A 24,292-nucleotide genomic window follows, 5' to 3' on the forward strand; every position below is an offset into this window, starting at 1 on the left:
GGAGGTAAATGATGGTCTAGGAAGAAAAATGAATGCAAACGACTCTGAAAATAGCAAGTCATTCTGGAAAGAGGTGCGGAAATAAGGAAGTGAAAGCGGGAAGAAATGTGAAGGTGTGCAAGATGCAAGTGGTAGACTATTAACTCATGGTGATGAAGTAAGGACCAGGTGGAAAGAACATTTTGAAAGCCTGATGAACGGGAATAGAGAGAGCAGAGCCACTGTAAACATGATTGGTTTTGGGGGTGTGCAGAGAAGGAATGCAGTGCCAGGAAATGTGACACTTGCACAGGTGAAGAGCGCTGTGAAGCAGAAGAAAAATGGGAAGACAGCTAGGGTTGATGAAGTGTATGCAGAGATGATTAAATGTAGTGGAGAGAGCGGAATGACGTGCTTGTTGGAGATATGTAGGAAGGCATGGATGAGTGAAACTGAGCCAGCAGAGTGGAAAAAGGCTGTGATTGTATCCCTGTGCAAAAATAAAGGTGAGTGAAGTGAGTGCAAGAATTATCGTGGCCTAAGTTTACTGAGTGTGGCAGGGAAGGTATATGGAAGAATTATTGTAGAGAAAGTAAGAGAGATATCAGAAGTCCTAGTGAGTGATGAACAGGGTGGCTTTAGAAGTGGCAGAGGATGTGTGGACCAAATATTTGCAGTGAGACAGATAGTGGAGATGGCTTGTGAGAAGGACTATAAGGTGTGTATGACATTCATGGATCTGGAAAAAGCATATGACAAAGTACTGTACACAAAGAAGGACTGTGGAAGGTTTTGCGCATGTACGGTGTACAGTACATGGTAAGCTGCTAGGTGCCGTCAAGAGTTTTTATGATGGTAGTGAAGCATGTGTAAGGGTTAATGGGCATCTAAGTGAATGGTTCACGATCGGTGTGGGCGTGCGACGAGGTTGTGTTATGTCTCCATGGTTGTTCCCTACGTATATGCATGAGGTGATGAGAGAAGTAAAAACACGAGTAATGGAGAGAGGGATGGCGTTGGTAATGAATGGTGATGAATGGAATATCTCGAATTTGCTGTATGCTGATGATGCAGTACTACTTGCAAATACCGGACAAGAACTTGGTAGACTAGTGCAGTATGCTGATGTCTGTGAGCACCGTGCCTTGAGAGTAAATGTAGAAAAGAGTAAAGTGATGGTTATTGGGAGAGACGGTGACTCCCAGTGCGATGTTACAGTGAATGGAAGAGACTGGAATTGGTGAGAGAGTTCAAATACCTTGGTACAGTGATACCTTGGTAAAGTGATAGAAAAAAAAGAGGAAAATGTGCAAAAGAAGTGGAAATTAGAGTGACAAAAGGAAGGAAAGTAGCTGGTGCAATGAAGGCCTTGATAAGAAACAGAGGCTTGTGTGTTGCAGCTGCACGAGGCTTGCATGAAGAGTGTTAGTGCCAACTTTAACATAAGGATGTTTATGGTGTGACATGGAAATGAAAAGTCAAGAGTGAGAGCAGAGGAGATGGAACTGCTTAGGAATGTATGTGGAGTACGGAGAGTGGATAGGATACGAAATAGTGTGATTCGTGAAAGATGTAAAGTGAGGAAATCTGTGGACACCAGAATCGAAGAGAGTGCACTGAGATGGTATGGTCATGAGGAGAGAATGGATAACAATAGAGTTGTGAAAAACGTATATCTGAGCGAATCTGAAGGAAGGAGGAGGCAAGATAGGCCAAGGAGAAGGTGGAGAGATATGGTGGATGAGTGTGTGAGGAAGAGAGGTTTGGAAGTCGGGGGAACAGACAGGAGATCGAGCTGGCTGGATGAATATTGTGAGGAGAAGTGCATGATCAAGAATTTGGCACCCCTCTTTAACGTGAGAGAGTCCGGACTGACTCTGTTGGATACGTGTACGGTATGTGAAGCTACAGAACGCGGTGAATATTTCTGGCGTATCAGGTAGAGCCAGGATTCCGGGGGCTTTATTGGTGAGTGAATGGAAGCGTGGCCCATTGGACTGGGCAAATTAGGGCTGTCTGGACACTGCTACTCCTCACCTTGCCCTAAGGTGGGAAAGGAGGTCCGGATAATGATAATGATGATGATGATGATGATGATGATGATGAATACTCCCTCATGACTTAACTAACTCCTTCATAACAAGACACCTTTACGGCTTTCTTCTTGCAACTACCTGGCAACTATAATCACCCAGGGAAGAACCTTCAGGGAGAAAACTAATGAAGACCGTAATTATCTAACCCCTCCATTAATATATATATATATCATACACCGGGTATATATCCTAAGATCCAAACAACTGTCTGAAAATTCCAAGAAAATATATACAGTATATTGTTTAAAAAAAAAAAAAAAAAAAAAAAAAAAAAAAAAAGGTTGGCGTTCTCAGTCTGAAAGAGCTGAGACGGAAAAATTAACGACGAAGATGCAGTAGGAAGTGTGCAATGACAGAGAAAAAGAGCGGAGATGTAGGCTAGATGGGTTGCAACACAGACTAAGTGTTGGCCAACAGGGTACCTGCAGCACTACACCTACACTGTTACGGCCAACAGGGTACCTGCAGCACTACACCTACACTGTAACGGAGTGGGTGTGGGGGGAGGGAGGGGGATACTTCCGCCTCCTCTATCTAGACACTGAGATGACGTTGTCTTTATTCTTCTATCACAAAAGATTCCCAGAAAAAATTATATACTCATTGTAATTATCTTTATTCATGATCCTTATGTTATCCATGTGCATACACGAATTCTAAACACTGGTGATATCGTCTTTCACCGTCAGGAACACCAATAATAATAATATTAATAATAATAATAACTAGAATGGCACTCAGTACAGCGCATATTTCCGCCAACGCCCTGTCTCACAATGTTAAAGAAAGTGAAAGAATGTTCCTGGATCCGCACCATTATCCGGATCCACACCAAAATTTAATGGAGTGTATTCTGGGCCAAGGCCCATTCTTGTACCAAGTTTCGTGGAAATCCGCACGGTAGTTTTTGTGTAATCTTGCTCACAAACCAACCAACAAAGAAACTAACGGACAGGGGTGAATACATAACCTCCTTGGCGGAGGTAATGATAATGATAATATCACCTAAGCTGTTACTTAACCCTAATACTTTGGCTAACGACTGAGGATCTCTCTCTCTCTCTCTCTCTCTCTCTCTCTCTCTCTCTCCCCTGCAGTACTAGGCAATCCTCTTTTTTTTTTCTTTCTCTGTAGAATACATCTGTGGCAAGGAAGCAAGTTTTTCCATTAGCCTCGTAATTCTCTCTCTCTCTCTCTCTCTCTCTCTCTCTCTCCTGCAGTACTAGGCAATCTTTTTTTTTTTTCTCCGCAGAATACATCTGTGGCAAGGATGCAAGTTTTTCCATTAGCCTCGTAGTTCTCTCTCCCTCTCTCTCTCTCTCTCTCTCTCTCTCCAGCTATTGATCTATCTATCCATCCATCCATCTATCTGTCTCTGGCGTGTATGTAGGGTCGTGACTTCCGTACCCCTCAATCGTGACCTCCTTGACCCCACACGTGACCCCAAAGCCGGAGTCGCCTTGAGGAAGTGTTGCAAATGGCTGGGCAATGGCGGAGGGGCAGGACAGGGATGGGGAAGGATGGGGGAGTGGTGGGGAGGAAGGAGGGGGGGAGACTGACGATGGGAAGAGATGGAAGAGGAAGAACTGCGATGGGGAGAGAGGGGGGTGGGGAAGATGGAGGTGGGGAGAAAGGAGGAATAGTGGAAGAGGGAGTGATGGGGATGAGAGACCGAAGGAGATGGGGTTGAATACAGGAAGGGAGGTAAGGGGAAGGAACAAAGGGTAAATGGGAGGCAGGGAGAATAAATGACAGGAAAGATCTGCAATGGAGATGAGGGTGGGGAGTAGGAGGTGGGAAAGGGAGAGATGAGGAAGGAAGCAGGGTAGGTGCTGAGGTAAGGAAGAGGGGGAGAGAAGGAAGTGGAAAGGGAGAGGTAAGGAACGGAAAGGGGAAGTGAAGGAGGATTCGAAGGGGAGGGAAAGGGAAGACCGAGGAAGTGGAGGGGGATAGTGGTAGGTTGGACGAAAATGGAGGGAGGGAAGAGACATACAAATGATGATGAGTGATATAGGTAGGGGAAGAGGGGGGAGGGAAGGGAAGGAAGAAGAGAGGAGAGAAAAAAGAAACGGAAAGGGAAGGGAAGGAAGAAGAGAGGAGAGAAAAAAGAAACGGAAAGGGAAGGGAAGATGGGAAGGAGATTAAGTGATGGGTTTAAGAGACGAAGATGAGAAAGATAACAGACAAACAGATATACAGACAGACAAATATACATATAGCCTGACGAGAGAGAGAGAGAGAGAGAGAGAGAACTTGCAACTGTGGTAATAGTGGTAGCGGTGATAGTTGTGGTACTGGTTGTAGTACCGGTAGTTGTACTGTTGGAAATAATAATGATACAGGTAACTGTAACTGTGGAAGTACGTTGTGGCAGGCGTGGTAGCCGTGGTTATGTTGGCTGTGATGGTGGCAGTAATGATGGTATTGGTGGCTGTGGTAGTAACTGTGGTGGTGTGTTAATGTTGGCTGTGGTACTGGCTGTAATGATAGTGTTGGTAGCTGTGGTAGAAACGGTGATAGGTGTAGCAGTAAGTGGTACTGTGGTAGTAATTGTGGTAGTTGTGGTAGTAACTGTGGTTGAGCAGTAATGGTGACAATAACTGTGGTAGTGTGGTTGTTGTGGTAGCTGTGGGCAGGCATCAGGACATTCAAGATAACAGCTGACATTTCCTTCCTTCCTCTCTCTCTCTCTCTCTCTCTCTCTCTCTCCATAGTACCACTCACTCAACCACCCATCCCTTTCACCAACAAGGTTTTTAAGAACCCCTCCTCACCCATACCCCTCCGATACTACCACTTTCACCCACCATACCTCTCTCTCTCTCTCTCTCTCTCTCTCCCTGTACTATGCTATACCCCCTTTTTCTTACCCTACCTTTTCTTATACAGCGACTTGGTAGTAAGTTTTTATATCAATATGAAGGTCAGACCACCTCGCTGGAACCATATGAACTGCAAAATTCTCTCTCTCCCTTCCCTCCTCTCTCTCTCTCTCTCTCCCTACCCTGCCCCAACACAAGGTCAGAATCCCCCTTCCCCTTTTCCCCCCAACCTCCCCCTCCACCCCATACCCAAGCACAAGGTCATTCCCCCTCCCCCGTCTATCTACCTGTCTCCCCACCACCATTCCCTCTCTCTCAACCCCCTCTCCGCCTCCTCCCCTCCCTTACTTCACCTCTCACCCCCTTCCCTTGTCTTCCATACATTCCTTCCCTATCCTGCTCCCCCTTCTTTTCTGTTCTATACGTCCTTTTTCTTCCCTCCTCTTCTACATTCCCCCTTCCCTCTCCCTCTACCTCTACCCATCTCTCTTCCCCCCCACTTCTACCTCCCCACATACCACTTTTACCTTCATCCCACCCTCACCTTCACAAGAAGTAATTAGTTTTCCACATGCTTTTTGTCTCATTGGAAAAAAAAAAAAAGTACCCATCACTTCCGTTTTTTGTACCGTAGATTTTTTTCCTTGCTGGTGAAGGGTTAGGGGTGAAAAAAAGGAATTAATTTGAAATGAATCTCTCTCTCTCTCTCTCTCTCCCTGTGTGTGTGTGTGTGTGTGTGTGTGTGTGTGTGTGTGTGTGTGTGTGTGTGTTCTTAGCACTCACTTCTCCTAGACTCATGCCATCTCACTATCATCATCATCATCATCATCTGTTTTAAGCTTCCCACTTCCCTCTCCCTCTTCCCCTCCCCATCTCTCCCCCTCCCTTCTCCCTCCCAACAAACCAATTTTTACCTTCAACCTTAAACCCACCGTCACCTCCCGGGACGATTGAATTCAGATTGGGACTGACTTTGAAGCCAGATGGACTAGACGAAGATTTCACTAATAATTCTATCACTACAACAGAGATATCTTGAAGTAAATAAATTCGTCTCGTAGCGATAAGAATCAACTACAAAATTCTGACACCAATAACTCTGCTGTTGAACAGGGACGCCTTCACGTGGTGGCACCGATATGAACGGGCGGTGGAGCTGCCCGGTTATTCAAACTTCCCTCAGTTCCCTCCCTATACCCTGAACGGAGGATGGTGGACTCCGGAGGAAGGGTAACAGTCTTCAGTCCACCGGGTTTACATTCATATATGCCTGGGTTTCAGTTACTACCACTATTACTATTACTACTATCCTAAACCCCTTCACTCTCATGACGTGTTTTCTGTTTAATTCCTACTGTCTCTAGACGATTTTGTTTGGATCAGGAGAGGCTTTTACGCACTAGAGGGGGTTTTATTCTCGTACAGTCTTCACTAACCCCTTCACTACTAGCGTCCTCTCCTATGCTGAATAAAACCGTCTAGGAATAGCAAAAACAAAGGGGAAATAGCCTTAGGATCCAGGGGTTAACCTCCTCATGGTCGGCACAACTCTAGTACGATGTTTTGTTTAACGATAGATGATTTGGCTGAGTCATAAGAGCCTGATGAGTTAGTCGAGTGAGTCACAGGAGCCTGGGAATGTTAATGGATCTACAAACACTTGGGTTACGAAACAACTACATGCGTAAAGCACGCGATTCTCATACCGTACTGTAATAGGAATGTGCTTCTCCGATGTTAAAAGGCCGATTGCTGTATTATAAATCAAACATTACATCCGCAACTTCTGTATCGAAGTATCGTACCGGGTATGTAGTTATGGGAATAAAAGACCTAAATCAGAAGTTATACATTACTAGACAAGTACTCCAGTGGAATTATCAGTAACAGTAGTGGTAGTAGTACTAGTAACCGCAGGCTCATTCGGAACGTGAACCCCGTGGACTGGAGGCTAAAGGTGCTCTCATCATGAAGTCCATCCTCCTCCTTTCGGGGGATAAGAAAGGAGGTGGGAAGCGCTTGCATAACCGGGCAGAGGAGTTGCTCAGCTATATCGGTGCCACCACGTAAAGGCATCCCTCTCCAGCACTAAATATAGAGGAGAATGAGTACATGGACCCAAATGACCACTACACACACACACACACACACACACACACACACAATGAAGGACTTTGTATTGTTTTTGCGTTAAGAACCTCAGCAATTCACAGTTACTAGATGGGTACACGGCTGGACCTTCATGCACTTTCATTTCCCGCTTCGGTTAGCAGCTGTAGTACAATCCAAAGTAACAACGGTAGCAGAAGTACAGTGGTAACAGTAATAGTAGCAGCAGTAGTTCTTCATCATCATCAGTAGCAGCAGCAGTAGTAGTAGTATTTCATCATCATCAATAGTAGTACCCGTAGTAGTGGTGGAAATATTATTCAGCTATCGTACAGTGTAACATCAATAGTAGCGGCAAAGTATTACAGATGATAAACCACAGAAAATAACAAAACTGTCTCTCTAAGTACTCAGTAATGTACAGTGCAGGATGGACTAATAGCCAGAGCAAATGAGTGAGGGGAAGTGAGGCAATGCTGCTGAGGTATTAGAGCGTGGATAAGGAGACTCTGACTGCACTAGGAGACTATCAGCCATATGTTTGTGTGTGTATGTGGTCACTGGCTGTACACACACACACACACACACACACACACACACACACACACACACACACACACACACACACAGTCTGATATTTCATTTCTTTAATCAATCTACTGCCAGGGGTTATATCAACATAAAGGATCTCCTGGCATCTGCCCCTACTCAGCGACGACCCGTTCTCCCACGACAAACATCCATCCTCATACAATCCCCTATCTTACCTTTCCAGCTTATTTTGATCTTTCTCTCTTTTTTGCAATAATATAACTTACACCCTGAAAATTAACATCCTGGTGTGGATGTGGATGTGATGGGAAGCGTTAGGAGGAACACACTGAGGTGGTTTGGCCATGTGGAGAGGATGGAGGGTGAGAGACTGACGAGGAGTGTATGTGAGTGAGGTGGAGGGGGGGAGAGGGAGGGGGAGGCCGAGGATGAGATGGAGGGATGAAGTGGAGAGGTATATGAAAGAGGGATTTGGATGCGGGGCACTGAAATGGCGAGGGACAGGGTGACGTGGAGGCGATTTGTTTTTGGCTACACCGTAAGGGATTAAGGCGTCTGGCAATAGATAGATAGATAGATAGAACATACGCCAATCAGTAATATACACAAAAAGGCGCGAGGAGAAAAGGATACAGGGTACTCTCATCAGCCACTTTAAAGGCTCTATTATAAGTGGGAATTGAGGCTTCGTATGACATTTTTCTTGTCGATTTAGTCCGCATTTTACATTTACCGTACCGTATGTTAGTGATGTAAGCTTTGCAGATATTATACAAAACATGCAAGGGAATTTTAAGGTGCAATGCCCTGACTAAATCGCCAAGAAAAGGTGTTACGGAGCTTGCATTACCACTTAAAATACGGACTAATATTCAGTGTTAAGGACTTGGGTTTTAAACTACTGTAGGTTTAGGGCACGTACACATCAGGAGGCGATCACTGTACACCCTATAAAAAAAGAATCGGGACCCTTACTGCACGATACAATATGCCACACCGCACGAAGGAATTTGAAGCCCCAACTGAGTTCTGGTGCGTATCAGTGGTCATTGCGAGACGCATCAGCTCGTGGGGTCCCGATTCTTTTTTTTACAGGGTGTACATCTGGGCCACTGTGGGTCCCCGTGGATTACCGGGCAGCAATATAAGGACCGGGTAGCACTATATGATCGGGGTTGTGGAGGCCATCCGCTACATCTACAGGTTGGGTTTTTACCGCACCAGTTACACTCAAGGTTTAACGTGGACCTTGGGCCATGCATAGACAGTCAGATATAAAAATATGTTCGCCTCTCGTGCCTGTCCTTCATGCCTGGATTCATAAATGGCTGAGTGTGACAGTGGACGATTCTGCCCACATCAGCATCCGTCTGTGGGTGATGTCCACTATGTGTCATTCAGGCATCAATGACCCCAGCGATTATAGGCTGTAAATGCGAAGGGACTTTTGTATTTAACAGTACAACAGCAAAAAAAAGAAAAATAGTGAAAAAAAAATTATACAGATGTTTCGCAATGAGCGTTGACCCTTTCTGGCTTGTTTTAATAAGGCAAATATTTCAGGTACATCTGCAGTTCATATAATGTTATACACAAATCCATCTTGATGCTTTTTACTAGAAACAACAGACATACACATGAATAAAAAGTTACTCCAGAATGTTTCAAACTTTCATCCATTTTCAAGATACAAGGACGGAAAATGTGAAGATATTTGTGTGTGTGTGTGTGTGTGTGTGTGTGTGTGTGTGTGTGTGTGTGTGTGTGTGTGTGTGTGTGTGTGTGTGTGTGTGTGTGTGTGTGTGTGTGTGTGTTTTTGCACACTGTACCAGAGTTTTTGTAATCTTTCGCGCCGTTCCCCATCTGCATAGTGTATAAATATCCGACACTCAGGAGGCTGTACAAAGAGATCCAAGGCTAACACAATAGACAGACAGAGTACCGGTGCGTGTTTGTTAAAGGAAATTTATTACACCACTTCACGCACATCAGGTATACTATTATTATTATTATTATTATTATTATTATTTTTATTATTATTAACTATCATCATCATCATCATCATCATCATCTTATTCTGCTACTTTCAGATGGGTCATTCAGCTTGAGAGACTTTTGAATTGAAGTAGGTCTGATATAGCCTTAATAAACCTTTCAGTACTGGTAATCCTTCTTTTGCTGTGTATACAACTGAAAACAAATCATGAAGTGGCACCAAGAGCGAATCAAAGAAAATAAGTCACAAGTATGAAGGGGTTAAGACAACTGTAGCACTTCCCTACGATGGTGTAGTTTTGTGGATCAGACTCTCCTCATGTATATCTTTCTGTGGGAGATAAGGTGGTGATGATGATGATGATGATGATGATGATGATGCCTACCTATCTCATTTATAATTTACTGTTGGAGGAAGAACTGATGATGATGATGATGATGATGATGATGATGACAACGATGATGATGATGATGACGATGACGATGATGATGATGATTTATAGGAAGAAAGGCTCAGGTCTCAACATCATAACTTTGATTACCGCGAATTTATTTACTTATTTTTATTTTTTATTTTTTTTGCTTGGGAGGAACCTTTCGTATCAACGTAAAATGAGACAGTCGAGTCATATAAGGTTTCAGATTACATAAAAAATCCCTCACACACACACACACACACACACACTAACCTTGAAAGGGAAGAAGAGAGAAGGAGGGGAGAAGAGACGGTGAATGTCAAGGATGAAAGTTAGGAAGGATAATGGAGAGGAAATGTGAGGAGGTGAATATCAGGGAGGGAGGAAAGGAAGGAAAGAGGAGAGAAGAAGAGAAGAGAAGAGAGGAGAGGAGAGAGCAGAGGAGAGGAAATGAGAAGAGAGGAAGAAGGAAAGACGAAGGACTGGAGAAAGGGAAGGAGAGGGAAATAGGGAAAAAGAGAGTAGGAGACGGGAGAAGGAGAGGAGGGAAGAAGAATGGGGACGAGGAGAGGGCAGGAGGTAAGAGCTGGAGGTGGATGTAGAAGGTGGAGGGGAGGAGAGGGGGAGGAGAAAGTGGAGACAAGGATACGGTGGTGGATATTAAGAGAGAGAGAGAGAGAGAGAGAGAGATGCAAGTAATGGGGAAGGGGTGGGTGGAAGAGGAGGGAGGTCAAGAGTAGGGGAAAAGGAAGGCAGAGGAGGGGAGGGGAGAGAAAAGGAAGGTAGAGGAGGGGAGGGGAGAGAAAAGGAAGGTAGAGGAGGGGAGGGGAGAGAAAAGGAAGGTAGAGGAGGGGAGGGGAGAGAAAAGGAAGGAAGAGGAGGGGAGGGGAGAGGAAAGGAAGGTAGAGGAGGGGAGGGGAGAGGAAATGAAGGTAGAGGAGGGGAGGGGAGAGGAAACGAAGGGAGGAGGGGGGTTGGGGTGTTACCGAGGTCATCATTACAAGGGTTAAGTGAGTGTGACGTCACCACACACACACACACACACACACACACACACACACACACACACACACACACACCTTCCTCCAAATCCTCTTCTCTCTCCCTCTTCCATCATCACCCCTCATTCTCCTCCATCCCTCCCACCCTCCATCCCTACTCTCCCCTCCTGAACCCCCCACCCCTTCCTCCACTCTTCTTACCTCCTCCACCTTAACCCCCCCTCTCTCCCCTCCCTCGCTCCGTCCATCCACCTTCTCCACCTCAACACCCCCTCCCTCCTTTCCTCCCCTCCCCCACTTATCTTCCTCCTCTTACCTCCACCTCGTTCCCCTCTTCCTCTTCCTCTTCTTTCACAATACCACCTCCCTTCACTGCGTCTCTCTCTCTCTCTCTCTCTCTCTCACCCGGTGCTTCCAATCCTCCCCCCTCATAGTTTTTCTCCCCTTTCCTTCACTTCCACCCTCTCCCTCTCCCTTTTCCGCCCTTCCCTCATCCTCCACCCTCCTTCACCCCCGCCCTCTCCCCCTGCACTCCCTCCATCCACCTCCACCGCATGCTCTCCACCCTAAAGTTTTGCAACTCTCCATAAAGGCGGTGGCGGTGGTGAAGGTGTTGTTATGTGGTGGTGGTGCTGATGATGATAGTTCTAGTTACAACACACACACACACACACATACACACACACACATACACACACACACACACACACGATCATACACACGCCACTCTCTCTCTCTCTTAGGACAATTAGCATGAGTCATCTGGGGAGGATGTGAAATAAATGGAGCCAATAACATTCTTTCTCCCACCTGTCTTCTCCCTAATTACTTCACATACCTGTCTAACAACCTCACTACATGGACGTGTTTTTTTATTTAACTCTTGGGACAGATAGACGATTTAAAAACCCCTTTACTATGATGACGATTTCAGGATTCATTTTCTGCCACTGCTACAATAAATGATGACGTGGCTTCGACGGAATGTTCGCCCGCATATTGTCTGATAAACTGATCGGGTAAGGTGCGGGGAAGGGGATGAGTTCATAAAGATGTGGTAGGGGTAAACCCGCTCTACTGTCGGGCCCTGCCGTGGATGTCGCTGGATGGCAATGCGCAGCTGACCCTCGTGCGGTGTGGTGCGGTGAGGAGCGATTCCCTCTCCCCTTGGGGGCTAAGATACGAGTAAATGTGTGTGTGTGTGTGTGTGTGTGTGTGTGTGTGTGTGTGTGTGTGTGTGTGTGTGTGTGTGTGTGTGTGTGTGTGTGTGTGTGTGTGTGTGTGTGTGTGTGTGTGTGTGTGTGTGTGTGTGTGTGTGTGTGTGTGTGTGTGTGTGTGTGTGTGTGTGTGTGTGTGTGTGTGTGTGTGTGTGTGTGTGTGTGTGTGTGTGTGTGTGTGTGTGTGTGTGTGTGTGTGTGTGTGTGTGTGTGTGTGTGTGTGTGTGTGTGTGTGTGTGTGTGTGTGTGTGTGTGTGTGTGTGTGTGTGTGTGTGTGTGTGTGTGTGTGTGTGTGTGTGTGTGTGTGTGTGTGTGTGTGTGTGTGTGTGTGTGTCTCGTCCTGTCTTGGCCACCCCCTCGTTAGAGGGGAAACAGCCCAGGTATACTGATAGACTATAACGTTCTTACTCTAACTTGGCCTAAAACTGCCATTTCTCCATCGAGAATGCTGAACTGTAACAATCGATTAGCACCTACAATATGATGCTAGTCACGAAGAAGTGCTGTGGAAAGTATGACAATTGTGGTACCGTATTGTCTTTTATTTATTGGCACTGAGCTACGTGGAATAAGAAGCAAATGGGGGAAAATCTTGGCCACGTTAAGGCAAAAGAACTAGACATTATTATTTAGATTAGATAACTTACCGAGCCGGCGGGGATAGTTACCATCCTTCATTAAGTTCTTCACTGCCAGACATTACTACGAAAAGGACTAAAATCGTCAGGTGATACCATGAATGACCTATATACGTCATCGGACTGAATGGGCTTTGCTTAGTGAGAGAGACATCTGGTGGCAAAGGGTTTGAAACCGTCTTTACGTATGGCTCTGATATGACCGGGCGGTGGAGCTGCCTGTTGTACAAACGTCCCTTAACACACTACGCCCTTAAAAAAGGATGGTGAACGGTGGAAAAAAAAAAAAAAATCAGCGTCGACTAGCTACTGAATTTTATCATGATTATCAGCATTAATTCTACCGGTACCATCGTTTCTATTATTATTATTATTATTACCTAATTAATTTGCTTACTAATACTGCTACGACTACTATTACGACTAGTCTAACCGTTGTTGTTGCTGCTGCTGCCCTGCCGCGCACCTATGATATATTCCAACTGAGTACAGTCATCCGGCGATCAGTTGGGTAAACCAGCAGAGAACATCGGTAGGCGACCATGAGAGGGCCAGGCTTCCTCCATGTTAAACAACCCCCCTTCTACCATTCTCATGCTTGCCACAGTCCCTTGCTTCATCTCCGGCCTCACCTCCAGTTATGGTAGTAACCTCTCTCTCTCTCTCTCTCGTTAGTTTAAAATGTTGTCAGTGTCCTTTATTACCTTCGTCAACGAAATTGGACGGTATATTCACCCGCGTCTGGTTGTGTACAAGATATTTCATAAAGCTGTTACCGGCTTTCAAAGAAATCTGGTGGATAGATGGGCAGTAGGTCGATGATGAGCTATATAGATTTTGAGGTTGATCTGGATCCGGATACAGGAATAAATCGTAGTTTTTATTGGCACTGGTGGATGTATGCACTCACTCCGATTGTGTAACAGGGAAGACTAACACCGTAGAATTAAGTGACAGACCATGAAGGTATTTCTCCGAGATGAAAGAGGAATTACAGCAGTAAATCATAATATTTATTGACGCTGGCAAAGGTATGTGCTCCTTGACTTCTTATTTATTTTCCTTTGAGATGCAGAGACATGAATCCTGACTCTGTACCAACACAAAATTTTGTAGTAGTAAACCGAGCTATGTCTCTGCCGGAACTGTATGATAACAAACATTAAATTTTATTCATCGCTGGGCTACCGGTACCCACGCGGCCAAGGGCTGGTGTACCCACAGGCTTCGGATGTGCACTCGACATCAAAAGTGCCGCCGCCACCCCGCCTGCTCTCGCCATAGACTGAATATTAGTGTGGTGGACCTGCAGCAACATACACACTGGTGACACTGATCTGTGGCCAAATAAGTCATCAGTGTCGGTTGCTGAGGATTTACAACACCGAATTCCGAAGTCCATACAGAGAGAGAGAGAGAGAGAGAGAGAGAGAGAGAGAGAGATTAGGTCGAGGTGAAGGTGAAATGGTAAACACTGAAGATTGCTAAGTGGAGTCATCATCATTACCATCACCCCTTTCAATACCACGTACAATTATCGTATCACCATTACTAATAATCCTCATCATCATCATTATCTCAATTATCATAACTTTCACCATCAAGATCACCATCATCTATCTACAGTATCATAGCCATCACCAACATTATCACCATCATATCTTCCCCCCAAACATTTCAGTCTTCACCTCTCTCTCTCTCTCTGACATACCCCTTCCACCCCCTCCTTTCTTGTCTCTCCGGCTCCCCGATCTCCACCCCTTTTTCCCCCCCTCCCTCACCCTCACCCTCTGCCATCCAACCTCTCTCACTCCATCACCTCTACCTTAACCCTTCAGTCCTTGGCATTCCTCCTTTCACCCCCTCCCTTAATCTTTTCTCACACTTTCCACCACACACACACACACAGACACACACACACACACACACACACAGACACACACACACACACACACACACACACACACACACACACACACACACACACACACACAAATCTCAACTAGGCCTAAACCCGAACCTTTCTAATCAGTAACTACAGTCCTACTCCTTCCCTTCCTTATATTTTCCCTATTTTTCTTTCATCGTCATTCACTGCCTCTTTTCATTTCTTTCTCTCAGTTTAATCCTCTTCTTAAGAATCCCAAACGTACCAGATGCAATAACCTTAAAAATCATCTACATTATACGTATTTGCCTTCCCCTTCAGTTTCCCCTTAATTTTTCACTTTCATTTTTTGCCTCCCTACTTCTCTATTTCTGAAGGTTTGTCGTACTCAATAACCCTCACAATACTGAGCATTATATTATTTTCTCCCTCCTCTTCATTTCGTCCTTCATTTTCTGTTTTCCTTTAATACCTGTACACTTACTTCCAAAAATGTCCACCTAACTTGCTAATCTTTGAAATTATATGCATTTGTACAGGTATTTTATATTTTCCTCTTCACGTTCACTCATTACTCTCACTATACCTTCATCTATACTCTTCACTTTAACAAGGAGTAATACTGACTTTTCTTCATCTTGAATGCTGACGTGTGAGAAGAGATTAACACTAGGAATTGATGCTGGCCACGAAAAATTGTTTTGAGAAGGACGTAGTCTTAGTGGCAACTGTCGTATTCTGCTACTGATCTACAGTTACTAATCTGCAAATGGCTGAAAATCTGCCATACTATGATAAATGAATCACAGACGAATGCAAACCATTGCCCAGGCTACCTAATCTTACTTGACATAACTTTTAAGTCTTCAGTATTTCTTTCCCTAAATCGTTCTTCTATCTGACTTCTCTTTTCTTGTATTTTTACATTTACAAAATAAACTTCCACTCCACCGTGTCCCTCCCTAATTTTTCACCTTTTTCCCGCCATCTTCACTCACCTCCTAGCCATATCATTACTTCATCTGTAAGCTACTTTATCTAACGCAACACCCTTTCTAAACATATACGTTCTAATTTCTCGCATCACTTCCTTTCAATCTATTTCCTCTTCCTACGCTTACAATTAGGTCTTTCCGCAGACAATGCTATCTGGAACAATAACTTTTAAAATCATTTATGGCTTTTAAATAGATATGTTCTAATTTCTCTCATCACTTCCTTTAATTCTTTTTCCTCTTCCTATGCTTACAATCAGGTCTTTCCGCAGACAACCTAACGCTACCTGGCACAGTAACCTTTAAAATCATTTATTATAGATTCTCTCCATCCTCACTCTTCGTCTCGTGTTTTGCTTGTTCATTTCCTCTCCACTTCTGTTCAACGTGCACTGCTTCACGCTGACATCCATAATCATTTTCTTTCCTATCGTTCTTCCCCCCTCCCTCATCCCTCTCTCAAGCCCTACAGTACATTTCTTTCTCATCCCAAGCCACTATTACAATACTTTCAAATCTTCTTCACATTTTCTCTCCCTCCCTCATCATTCACTACCTTCCTACAATTTTTTCTTATCTGGATTTAGCATCTTCGTAAACATTAATTATTTTACTCATAACCTTTCAAATCATCTCTTATTTTTCTCTTACCATTCTACTCTTCATTCTACATCTTTTTTTTCTAGTCCAAACCACTCTTTTACTTAATCCAATCTTTCTGGCACAATAACCCACAGTAACCTTTTTAAACCTGTAGCCGTACTTCATCACATTCCATCCCGAGTCACTCCTTACATAACCTATTCTTATCCAACACAATAATCTTCCTAAATCTAACTAAATACTCCATCTTCTACAAGCCTACTTCATTCCACCAACACTTCATTCCCTCTCGTTAAAATTTCATTCCACCAACACCACATTCCACCCCCGTCACTCTACCTACTCTTAACTGGCATAACCATCTAACCACTGTACCCCGTCTTTCACAAGCCTTCTCCTTCACTGCACCAACACCTCATTCCTTCTTAGAGTCTCCTCTGTGTAGCCGACCGGCTCCGACCGGCTCCGCCTACTCTGACACCTTAACCTTTTCAGCCATTACTACAACTTCCACCGGATATTTACGTCACACAGGTCACATGAAGGTTGCATAGTCATTCTCACCTGAATTTCAGATATAATTTCTTAAAACTTATGTGGCTATTACATAACATTACACCCACGAAAGTAGGATCTATTTATGTATCTATACTGTAATTCAAATATATGATGCGACATTCTTCGCGGCGAAATATTAAAATCATCCCTAATAAGATGCTCGACAAACATAAATGACGACCTATAAGTCATCCTGTATTGCAAAATGATGCATGAAAAATTAACAAGAGACAAACACTGCACAAATAAGAATTAACACACAGCAGAAAATAATCTCTCGACTCCCTTTACACGACTGCCAAGACACTCAAGACGTGTTCTGCTTACCCGGTACGAAAGCCAGTAATGTTTATCAATGGGGAAGACAACACCAAAATACACGGAGGGGAGGCTTTCTGGTTTCCACTACCCTTCTCCCACTTACAAAGGAATCTCTTAAATTCATACTAGTACGGTACACAAATAAATCACACATCAAATTGTGCATGAAATGTACACCGACAGTTTCCCTTACATTTTACTAAATATTCCTTTATGCGATGATAAAAGCAACACACTCGTACTCCCTCACAGAGAGAGAGAGAGAGAGAGAGAGAGAGAGAGAGAGAGAGAGAATCCACTGGTCCACATAACGGCGCAGTAAAGGGCGAAGCGGGGTGGGGAGAGTAAGGGGAGGAGGGAGGGAGGGAGAAGAAAAAAGAAGTATTGCTCTCTCTCTCTCTCTCTCTCTCTCTCTCTCTCTCTCTCTCTCTCTCTCTATATATATATATATATATATATATATATATATATATCAAGGTTGTTGGTGTGTCTCTGATTTCTCTCCCTCTCTCTCAGCATCCAAGCCTCTCCTCTCCCCACCTTACGACTGGAGGGCGGGAGAAGAGGCCGCAAACGATCATTGAGACAAACCACAATGGGGGTCATGAGAGAGACAATGCCGGGAGAGGTGATTTGCATGGAGGGAGGATGAGTTGGGAAGAGGAGAAAATTAATGAGCGAAGAGGAGGAAGTTTACGAGGGAAGACGAGGATATTTAATAATAGAAAGAGGAAGACATTGAATCAGAAGTTTTGATTGGCCGAATATTTTGTTAAATCAAGGAAGAAGGAGGTTTATGAGGAACAAGAGGAAGAGGAGGATTTGTATTATTTATTTATTTTTATTTTTTAAGGGAAGACGGGAGCATTGTAGCGTGGAACGAGGAAGAAAATTTATGAACCAGAAGAATTTTTGAAGACAGAGTTTACAAAGCAAAGAACAAGAAGGATTACCAGAAAGACTGAGGTATTTATGAGGTAAATATAAAAAGTTAAGAAAGTTGGAAAAAAAAAAAATATGCGGGAAGACGTCACTTTATGGAGACCGAGATGTCACTTCATGGAATTAAAAAAGGGAGAATATTTGAGGAAATAAAATTATATAAAGGAAGACAGAAGAAAACTTATGAGGAAACAGGGAGTTTAAGAGGAGAAAATTTATGAATGAAGACAAATATATAAGTACGCACAGGATTAATTAAAAAATGAATTTAGAAAAGATAAATACAGAAATGATGGAGAAATTCATGGTGAAAGACAACAGCGCATATAAGAAGAACAAGACGAAATAACCACACACACACACACACACACACACACACACACACACACACACACACACACACACACACACACTTATACAAATTCCTTCATAAAAAACAAACAGGAACACTGCCATTAACCTTTTACGTGACTTGATCATAACTTTATTTTCGGATACACACAGAAAAAAAAAATGAGAAAAAAGAAAAAAATATCACTAAACGTTTCAAATTGGGCCACGACTCCCCAAAAACACGAAATGGAAAGACAGATTCATGTTATTTTGTTTTTAATGAGTGAATTGTTGAATGGAAATAAATGATATTGCTGTTTCCCATTTCGTGAGATTAGGAGGCTTCTTACCAAATATTTCTTGGCGATTACTCTTGAAGATTACACCTCATTGTTCTCTTTGTGATACTTTATATATTTTAAAACCCGTATTTAAAGTATAGCTAAACAGCGTACTAGACTTCTTCATATTAGTGGGAAATAAGGTGATGATGATGATGACGATGATAAGAAAAAAAAATAACTGGAAAGATATGAATGCAGCTTTGAAGATCTCACCCACGTATCTTGAAATTGCAAAAGAAAGTGCATTTAGTTTTTCTGCTTTGAACTCAAACAAATGAAAACACACAAAAACATGCTTTTCAATTTTGGTCCACATTGTGTGTGTGTGTGTGTGTGTGTGTGTGTGTGTGTGTGTGTGTGTGTGTGGTGATAGGATAATTGATGAAGAAATGATGAAATGGAAGAAAATAAAGATGGCGTTATAAGGCAAAACACACACACACACACACACACACACACACACACACACACACACACACACACACACACAGATGAAAGTGAAACAAATATGTGGCACAGCGAAGACACTGGAAACAATAAAATCTAATATGAGATGTGTGGAGTGAAGAACAATAGGTGACACGAGGAATGTGAGGTAAATGTGGTTTGGGGTGAAAGTGATATGAATAATAATACACTAGACACACTTTCTCATGTGATTATTACGGGTGGGGTACTTTTATTGAATGTACTAAGAGAGGTGATGAGGGGAAATTGAAAAAAATAATGAAGAAATGAATAGAAATTAAAGACGAAAATTTAAAGAAACCTTTTAAAAAATAATGCCTTATATATCATATGTACGAGTTCTGCTATTTTTGCAGTCCAGCTACCTACCTGTATCCCCCCCCCCCCGAAAAGAAAAGGAAAAAGGAACTGAGAAATATAGACGGACTTCAGATGAATTAGAGTAATATTAGATATAATTTTCCAACAAAATTAGGCAGTAAACAATAAAATGAATATAAAAGCCAATCGTACGGCTGTCGACTAATAATGACTAAGTACTTATGTTAATGTCATACTGCAGTTACGACGCCTGTGTTACGAGGAAGGTGAAGAAAATATCACCGAAATTGGAAAGGAGGGGAAGCAATGTGGAAAAAAATCACTGGATACTTACATTCATGCCACTGCTGCAGTTGAGGTAGAGAGAGAAAGAGAGAGAGAGAGAGAGAGAGAGAGAGAGAGAGAGAGAGAGAGAGAGAGAGACATTCCCAGTTCCATCCGAAGAAATTTACAGCTGGTGCAATACAATGAAAACCCTATCTCTACCAGTTTGTGTTTCAGATGGTTTGATTTGAACGGTAGTATGTATTCGTCAAACTTTGAGAAGATACTTATGTCTCTGTCTGAACTTGTGAAATAAAAGCTATTAAAACTCCTCACTGGCTACTTACATTCATGCCATTATTGCAGTTGAGGTACTTGTGTTGGGAGGTGAAGAACGTGCCCACCACCTGTTCATTATCAGCAGATCGGGCCTGTACCAGGAACCCCCTGAACGAGTCCCCAGGGGGTGCCTCCAGTATCACCTCTACCTGCTTCCCCGGCCCCACCTCCGCGGCTCCGGGGGTCACCGTGTAGGGGGAGGGTCTGCTCTGTTTAGAAGCTCCGTGGATCGGCTCCATATTCGCACAGGCTGCGTCCGGGGCTCCCACCGAGTACCCATCCAAGCGTACACTCAGACAGGCCAGTAAGAGACATGCCAGGGCCTTTCTCGCCTTCCCTGTATGAAGAAAAAATGTAATACATCATTGTCTGTATTATCAACGCCGCTACTATGCATCCAAGTACACATTAAGGCAGGATACTATGAGACTGCAAGAGTGTACTTGGCTGTGCCTGCAATAAGAGCTGAATAATAGTTATAAGCCATCGTCAACCTGCACTGGTATATGCTGGTGTTTATGAGGGCACCGTGGACTGACTTCATACTCGCACAGGCCGTGTCTGGCGCTCCTACCGAGAACCCATCCAAGTATACACTCAGGCAGGCCAACAGATGTGCCAATGCCTTCCTCGCTTTGCCTGTATGAAGGAAGAATAGGATTTAAGAAATCCTTCCAAGCATACAATCAGACAGGCTACTATGAGACATGCCACTGCCTTTCTCGCTTTGCCTGCTGGAAGAAAGATAGTTAGCCTATCATCATTACTATCATTATCACTATTAACATCATCATTATCATTTCCGTGTATGGAACCATCAAACCACACGAACAGCCAGGACTGTATGAGAGCTGGTAGATCTTTGTTTCAGTGTGCCAGTATGAAGGAAAAAAGGAATATAAGACATATCATCATCATCATCATCATCATCATCATCATCACCACGAAGAGAGATGGGCTGGTCTGTAAGGGGGCGTCGTGGCCTGGTATACCAATTTCGCAAGCCTTATCTAGGACGCCCTCTGAGTATAGGCTACACACACACACACACACACACACACACAAGGACAGCCATGAGAGAGCATACACAGCTCCAACACAAGTGAGCATACAGCCTCTACCACACCAAGCCACTCATACTTCCTTATTACTGGAAATATGTGTCCTTGTATATACAGTACTTATGTATCAGTGTTTTCACAAGTTGTTTATTCAGTTCATTCTAGAGATCGCTAGAATATACTAATTTTTCTGTATTCTCTCTCTCTCTCTCTCTCTTCTTTCCACACACATATTTAAGTTGCAAAAGACAACCAATTGTTTACGAGAGAGAGAGAGAGAGAGAGAGAGAGAGAGAGAGAGAGAGAGAGAGAGAGAGAGAGAGAGAGAGAGAGAGAGCATCCATTCATTCATGTCACCCCTGTTTGCATGGGAGCGGATTATGCACCCAGTAAATAGAGCGTGCCCAATGCAATTTTTTTTTTTTTCATGAAACTTATAATCACTACCGTAACAAATTAACTCTGAGAACTCCAGATAAGAGAAAAAAAAAAAGTGTGTGTGTGTGTGTGTGTGTGTGTGTGTGTGTGTGTGTGTGTGTGTGTGTGTGTGTGTGTGTGTGTAGGGGGAAGACCCTGATAATATAAGAAGGCCTATCGAGAAAGAGAAACCTATTCATGGAAGCGTGCCGTGACAAAGGTTAATTGGACGTAATCGCACTAATAATAATAATAATAATAATAATAATAATATAATAATAATAATAATAATAATAATATAATAGTAATAATGATAATAATAATAATAATAATAATAATAATAATAACAAAGTAGTAGTAGTAGTAGAAGTAGTAGTAGTAGTATAGTAAGACATGTAATGCTGTAATTAGACGCGAAATGTTGTCACAGTAATTAAGGTCAATAATGCAACAAGTGCTTAAATACAGGTGAAATAAATGCGTGTGTGTGTGGAAGATGGAAGAGGAGCATAAGACAGTATGGATCTGTTGGGTCAAGGATTGTGTGGGTAAAGTTGAAAGTTGGAATACAAATGTGGGCGATTGTGTGTGTGTATGCGCCAACGCAAGATCGTGCTAGAAGAGTGAGAGAAGAGTTCTGGACAAATGTAGAAATGTGCATGGATAAGTTTGGAAGGAATGAGAGAGTGTTTTTGATTGGTGATATGAATGGTAAAGTTGGGAATGTGAAGGTGGATGGAATAGTTGGTGAGTGGGGTGTGCCTGCTGAGATAGATGAGAATGGGAGTGCGTTAGTTGACATTTGTGCTGGGAGGGGGTTGGTGATAGCCAATACCCTCTTCAGGCATAAAATGATCCACAGGTATACATGGCGAGTGATGAGAAGGGTGGGTGGTGAACTGAATGAAAGGAAGGCAATGATTGATTATGTGTGTGTGGATGAAAGGATGCGAAGATGTGTAATGGATGCAAGAGTTTATAGAGGTTGGGGGAGTGGACTTTCTGACCACTACTTGGTGATGGCCAGAATTAGAATTCAAGTAAGATGGAGCAATAGGAGAAGGGAAAGACATGAGGAAGGCGTAGTTGCAAGGAGAGTGGAAAGGTTACAAGACGATGAGAAAAAGGCAGAGTATAAGAGAGAAGTGGAGGAATGATTGGGCAAATATGAAAATTGGAGCAGATGGGAGACGTGGAAGGTGTGTGTAGGATATTTACAGAAGAAATATGTGCAGCATGTGCTGTGGTGTGTGGAAGGAAGAGAAGACGGAGGGGGGTGCAAGGAACAGCGTGGTGGACTGAAGAGGTGAGACAGGCTGTGGCACAAAAGAAGAAAGCATACAATGAATGGATGAGAAATAGGGGCGTGGAAGAAAATGAGAGGCGGAAGAGAGAGTTATATGTAGAAAGAAAGAGAGAGGTGAAAAGATTAGTAAGAGAGAGTAAGAAGAGAGTGGATGAGGAATTTGGAAGGAATTTGAGTGTAAAGTGGAGGGACTGTAAGAAAATGTTCTGGAAAGAGGTGAAAAGAGTAAGACAGGGTGGAAGTGAAGTTAGCAGGGGAGTGAAAGATAAAAATGGTAGATTACTAGTGGAGAAGGGAGAAAAAGTGAGCAGATGGAGAGAACACTTTAAGGATTTGTTGAACGTAGAGGATGGAAGTAATGCGAGTATAAGTGGCTGGGGAATGGCTGGGAGAAGGAGGGAGGTGAGAAGACAGGAAGAAATCAGTAAGATAGAAGTTGTGGAAGCAATGAAGAAAGTTAAATCAGGGAAAGCCCCAGGCATTGATGGAGTGTGTGGTGAAATGCTGAAGCATGGGGGAGAGATAGTAGTAGAATGGATGTGGAAGATGTGCAGATTGGCCTGGGAGGAAGGTAGAGTCCCGGAGGATTGGAAGTCAGGTGTAATTATTCCCTTGTACAAAGGAAAAGGGGAAAAAGAAGTGTGTGGTAATCATAGGGGCATTTGTCTTCTTAGTATAATAGGAAAAGTGTATGGTAGGATACTTATTGACAGAGTTAGAGAATGAATAGAGAAATTAGTTGGAGAAGAACAGGGAGGCTTTAGGAAAGGAAGAGGTTGTGTAGATCAGATATTCATTCTTAGATCTTTAGTGGAAAAGTTTCTAGAGAAGGGAAAGAAGTTGTATGTGGCTTTCATGGATTTGGAGAAAGCATATGACAGAGTGGATAGACAAGGATTGTGGAAAGGGTTAAGAATATATGGAGTAGATGGGAAGTTGTTGAATGCTGTGAAGAGTATGTACGATGGTGCGAAGGCTGCAGTGCGTGTGGCTGGTGAACTAAGTGAATTTTTCTCTTTGAAAGTTGGGTTGAAACAGGGATGTGTTATGTCTCCATGGTTGTTCAATCTGTACATGGATGGGGTAATAAAAAGGTAGAAGGTAGGGTAGTGGATGTTGGAGTGGCCCTGGTGAGAGAGGATAGTGTTTGGAAACTCTCTGTACTGTTGTTTGCAGATGATACTGTGTTGTTGAGTGAAGACGAAGGGGAGCTGCAAGGCTTGGTGGATGTGTTTGGGAGAGTGTGTAAGAAACGAAAACTAAAGGTGAATGTAGGGAAGAGTAAAGTGATGGTCTTTGAGAGAGGT

The 24,292-nt window shown here is 43.4% G+C and overlaps 1 protein-coding gene across 1 annotated transcript in view; it reads right to left on the reverse strand.

The window, feature by feature from the left end:
* Positions 1-24,292, reverse strand: part of LOC145401020 (ferric reductase 1-like) — a 73,736-nt gene that overhangs the window by 39,835 nt on the left and 9,609 nt on the right. The window contains exon 2 of the mRNA XM_080273392.1: positions 20,210-20,538. Coding sequence (XP_080129518.1) covers positions 20,210-20,538 — 329 coding nt within the window. The remainder of the gene's footprint in view (positions 1-20,209; positions 20,539-24,292) is intronic.

This window comes from Coenobita brevimanus, chromosome 54, assembly GCF_032717465.1.
Source record: "Coenobita brevimanus isolate Jiangsu-jjx chromosome 54, ASM3271746v2, whole genome shotgun sequence".
NCBI classification, from domain to species: Eukaryota; Metazoa; Arthropoda; class Malacostraca; order Decapoda; family Coenobitidae; genus Coenobita; species Coenobita brevimanus.